The sequence below is a fragment of the Papaver somniferum genome, chromosome 11, assembly GCF_003573695.1.
Source record: "Papaver somniferum cultivar HN1 chromosome 11, ASM357369v1, whole genome shotgun sequence".
NCBI lineage: Eukaryota > Viridiplantae > Streptophyta > Magnoliopsida > Ranunculales > Papaveraceae > Papaver > Papaver somniferum.
In genome coordinates, this window is record NC_039368.1 from 72,540,556 (window position 1) to 72,545,271 (window position 4,716).

The 4,716-nt window shown below is 36.7% G+C and overlaps 1 protein-coding gene across 2 annotated transcripts; it reads left to right on the plus strand.

Annotated features, from left to right (window-relative positions):
- The first annotated feature begins 343 nt into the window (after positions 1-343).
- LOC113323291 (DNA repair protein RAD51 homolog 2-like) lies at positions 344-4,320 on the plus strand. 2 transcript variants are annotated; one of them, XM_026571580.1, is made up of 12 exons: positions 344-477; positions 601-714; positions 827-979; positions 1,064-1,167; positions 1,260-1,323; positions 1,413-1,468; positions 1,758-1,838; positions 2,201-2,266; positions 2,368-2,459; positions 2,534-2,653; positions 2,819-2,962; positions 3,410-4,320. In XM_026571580.1, exons 1-12 carry the CDS (start codon positions 394-396, stop codon positions 3,454-3,456), a joined length of 1,125 nt encoding a protein of 374 aa, XP_026427365.1. In that variant the 5' UTR covers positions 344-393; the 3' UTR covers positions 3,457-4,320. The 2 variants fall into 2 exon arrangements, with proteins under 2 accessions (XP_026427365.1, XP_026427366.1); XM_026571581.1 differs by having other exon boundaries at positions 450-477; positions 817-979.
- The last annotated feature ends 396 nt before the right edge of the window (positions 4,321-4,716 follow it).

Genomic DNA, 4,716 nt, shown 5'->3' on the forward strand with positions numbered 1-4,716 from the left:
CTCTGATTTGGATCTTTTGATATTACCTGTTGAATCTGTATTACTGCTTGATCGTTTAGAATCAACCATTTTTGCGGAAAATCAAAGTTGAAGATTTTCGGTTGATAGAAGAAATGGAAGAAAATGAAGAGGAAGAGCAGAGAAATTAGGGAAGATTATAAGTTTTTTAATTTTTAATTTTAAAATTTAATTTTTAAATTAATTAGTTCAAGGATATTAAAGTAAAATCACCAATTTTGACCACCCCATTTACAAAGACACTAGGTCCATTTAAATTTGGATATACCCTCGCAGGTTATTAATTTCCACTGCCTCGGAAACCAAATGAACCAAAGGAGGAAAAATTCACTTTTCCGTGCGCTACACATTTGGCGGGAATAGAGAGCGGGAGAGATGGCGAACAAGGTGATCTCTCAAATGGGTCTACCAAAATCAATAGCTAACATTTTTGCAGCTCGTAATATCTTAACATCCAAGGTAGGTGTTTATAAAGGCTCCAATGTTCTCTGAGATTTAATCCTTCAAAAAGAAAAAGAAAAAAAATCTTTGAGATTTATTATCTAGGGTTTATGACTGATGAATTTTATTTTATGGGTTCAGGATGCTTTGTCATTAACTGAATTCGATTTGATGGAATTGTTAGATGTGGGTATGAGTGATGTTAATTCCGCGGTAACACACATTAGTGAAATGACATGTCCACCATATCAGACTGTAAGTTTGATTTCTTAAATTTTCCTTAAAAATTAAACAAACTTAGGTTGTGTAACATTGTGTACTTAAAGTGGAAAGGGAATCAAGAACTGTTGGTTTTAGTTATTTCTAGGCTTTTTCGTTGATGGAGGAACGCGTCCAAAATGAGTACTTGGCTGGTCATTTACCCACACGGTTAAAAGGGTTAGATGAAGCCTTGTGTGGTGGAGTACCATTTGGTGCTTTGACCGAACTTGTTGGCCCTGCTGGGATTGGCAAAACACAGGTACGGTCCTTATTGCTTTTTATTTAATTTTAGCAATCTTACCATTGAATGATACTCTTGTAATTTTTGCAAGTACGTTTGCAGTTCTGTATGAAGCTAGCGTTATTGGCTGCTCTACCAACAGCTTGTGGTGGTTTAAATGGCCGAGCAATATATATTGACGTGGAGTCAAAGTTTAGTTCAAGAAGGTTTAATTATCTTATTTATGGATACTTTGTCGTTTAGGCTTGTGATGTTATTCCCTTTTATTAGCAGACAATCTCAGTGGTTTTGATTACAGATTGATAGAGATTGGAGCAGAAAGTTTCCCAGAAGTCTTTCAATTGGAAAGAATGGCACAGGAGGTTGCATTCAACATATTCCTGATATTGTTCTCACTCATTAAAAATTCTCAAGGGATTCAAAATGAAATGCTTTATGTTTTTAAATGCAGATGGCTGGCAGGATACTTGTTTTACGACCTACATCATTCACTGAGTTCACTGAGAGGTATGTCACTCACTCTGTGGGATAAAGTCAATGAGCAATTTTTTTCTTTTGACTTCTAGTTACTCTGTTGGATGACCTTAGTGAGTAAATGCATGGTGTTTTTTATGTTCGCTTTTGCCAAACTTGGTCGCTAGCACTATGTTGGGATTTGGATTGCGTGGATGTATACCTAATGAACAGAATTAACTGATCGGTTTTACATGGGAAAGAAACTAGTTTTAGTTCGAGTAAGTTAAATATATCTTCCTCGTTATTGCGATCTAATGTGTTGTTTTCTGTCATCATGCAGCTTGCAGCAAGTCAAGCTGTCGATTCTCCAAAATCAGATTAAGTTGCTCATTATTGATAGCATGGCTGGCTTTGTTTCAGGGTATGCATAATCATTTCTTTCCTAGGGAAATGTCTATAAGGAGTTAAAGAGTAGGAATTATACTACAGTATACTCGTGTCTGATAGGAAAACACTTCATGTTTCCACACCTGACAGTTTGAAGCTGATAAATTCCTGATAATTCCAACTTTTGACTTAACATCCTTTAGGTTGGCACATTTCCTTCAAGTAAGAGCAGAATTGACTGAATAGCTTGTGCATGATTTGTTTCTAGCTAACTCCTGGACATCAGTAGATGATAGATAATTACACACAGACATGAAAGCTCATTGTCAATATGTTTACCTCTAAAGAGTTCATTGCATTTATAATAACATGAATGCTCCTTCATGTTGTGCACAGTGAAAATGACAGAGATGTGAAAGCTCCTAAGCAGCATTCCCTAGGTTGGCACATTTCCTTCATCAAGTAAGAGCAGAATCTTGATTACTAAGTGATTTGTAAAACATTTTTGGTGCAGACGTTCTCATTTTCATAAAAGAACTGATGTTTGTTTGAGCTATCCCTAGGTCACTAGCAGAGTTCTCACGGATTCCTATTATTGTGACCAACCAAGTGCGATCCCAGAACTGTGATGAATTAGTCCAGTATCCTTTCCAAGGTATTATTTAAATTAACCTACTTAGGCCACTTCTTGCTAGATATCTCCTATAAAATTGGTTATCTTATGTGTAGCGGAGAACAAGCATGAAATCGTGAAAGATCCCGAGAGGCTTAATTCCCACCTTGTTGCTGCGCTTGGGATTCACTGGGCCCATGCGGTGACCATTCGTTTAGTGCTTGAATCTGATTCAGGTTGGCCATTATGAATTAGGACAGCACTTATACATATTACGCTGGGCTAATTTGTCTAGTTTGGCTGTTAAGCGACCAGCGCCCTTTATAAGTATAATTATCCTATTTTAGGCACCATTCTTATGATAGATTATGCTGTGACACTGTGGCGTTTTTCCTTTGAAGGTCAGAGATATATTAAGGTGGCAAAGTCTCCCATTTCTCCACCTCTTGCATTTCCATTTATCATCACCTCATCGGGAATTTCCTTAATAAGCGATAATGGTATAGAAGTGAAAGGACCAGAGATACACTCAATTCATTGTCAAGGTCAGTTACTTAGTTTTAGAAGATTTTCAAACTTTTTCCTAGGATTTTCAATTCATTGTAAGGAACTGCAGGCAATCTTTGGTTGAGGTTCTAAACACGAGGAGTTGTGAAGCTGTACGCTCCATGGCCGATAATTGGTACAGTTCTTTCGGGAATTTGTGAGCCAGTTAAGATTAACACCTTCAGTCTATTGTAGCACATCCTTCACCAAAAATTAGTCAATAGTAAAATGGGAAAAGGGGTCCATACATAAAAGGGCCAAAAAAACGTGTTCAGGTCTGAAATTAGCCAGATTATTCTAAGATGGACTTCTTTTTTATACTCTGGAAATAAGAAGAAAATTTTCCGCTCGACTAAGAATAACAAGTCCTAATCATTCCTCCTAGTCCTACACATTTGATACAACATGGGAAGACATTGTGACTTTTCATTGTTATTTTACTGCAGGCTTTGATGACTTTTTAACATCAGTTGGCCCAAGTTACAACGGTTAAAATGAAAACAGGTATGTTTTCTGTAATATATGTTCAAAATGAACTTATACTGATGTGTACTCCTTAGGTTCACTATTAATTGTTAAGCAGATTACTCGAGAGTGTACTATTTCTCTTCAACAACTTGATTTCTTCATACTGTAATGTACTTCATATATCTAAATTCAGATTAGTGTTTCAAGTTTGTTCGTGTATTCTTCTCTTTATGTAACATAAAAGTTAGTGGATGTTCCCAATTAATATCTACTCATGATGATAGCTCGACCCAAAATACTATATGTCAGTATGAAGCAGTAAGTATATCACTATCAAGAGAAACATGAAAACAACAAAGTCAGTTGTTAGTGCTCCACTTCTGGGTTTGTGTTCCTACTGATCTTAAATCGCCTTATCTCAACTTAGAACCGATAGCATCAACATCCTTGGGATTTTCTGAAAAGTGTATATCCCATTTGTAAGATCTTTTATCCAAAGGAATAAGTTCCCATGGGTATTGGATCGAAACATCGTTATTAGGTATCTTTCAACTTCTAACATGTGATCCATGAGAGTGGCTGCGCATTATTGTGGTTAAGCTTCAAATGTTCCAGGCGGTGGCAAGCATAAAGATGCATGGGTTAAAACTTGGAATCTCTTATTGGATTTTGGAATCCATAAGATAGATAACAGTTTTGCGGTCACATCTGTCAGTGTGCTGAGGTTGGGACTATCCTTTGATTTGAGCCTCATTAGAAGAGTAGATCGGTATAGTATATTTGGTTTATGATAGTCTCGTTTCTTGATTATTTGTCCTTTGTTCTGTTATCGGGTTCTGATCGATCAGAAAAAGTTTCATATTGCTGTAATTATAATATAACATTCATCTCTAAGCCATTGTCCATAAGACTATACTGGTTCTTTGTTGTGAGTCATTTCTGCACACTGTTTTCCTGTTTTTGTCAAGTCAGGTTTCCTAGCACCATAGATTTGTAATACAGTCGGTACGACCTAGGGACTTTTATTGTTGGTCGGTCTACTGCAGGCTTCCATGACTTTTTCACCATGGACTGGGCCAAGTTATAAAGGTTAGAACGAAACCATGCTTCCGAAGTTCTGTGATACATGAGTTTATACTCATTTCTCACACCAGAAATGTGTACATTCTTCTAAGACTATTACCATTTCGCTTCAACGACTCAACTTCATTCGATACTGATGACTTAATTCAGTCTATGATTCAGAGTCCAGGTGATGTATTCTTCCTCATGTGTACTAGGAACA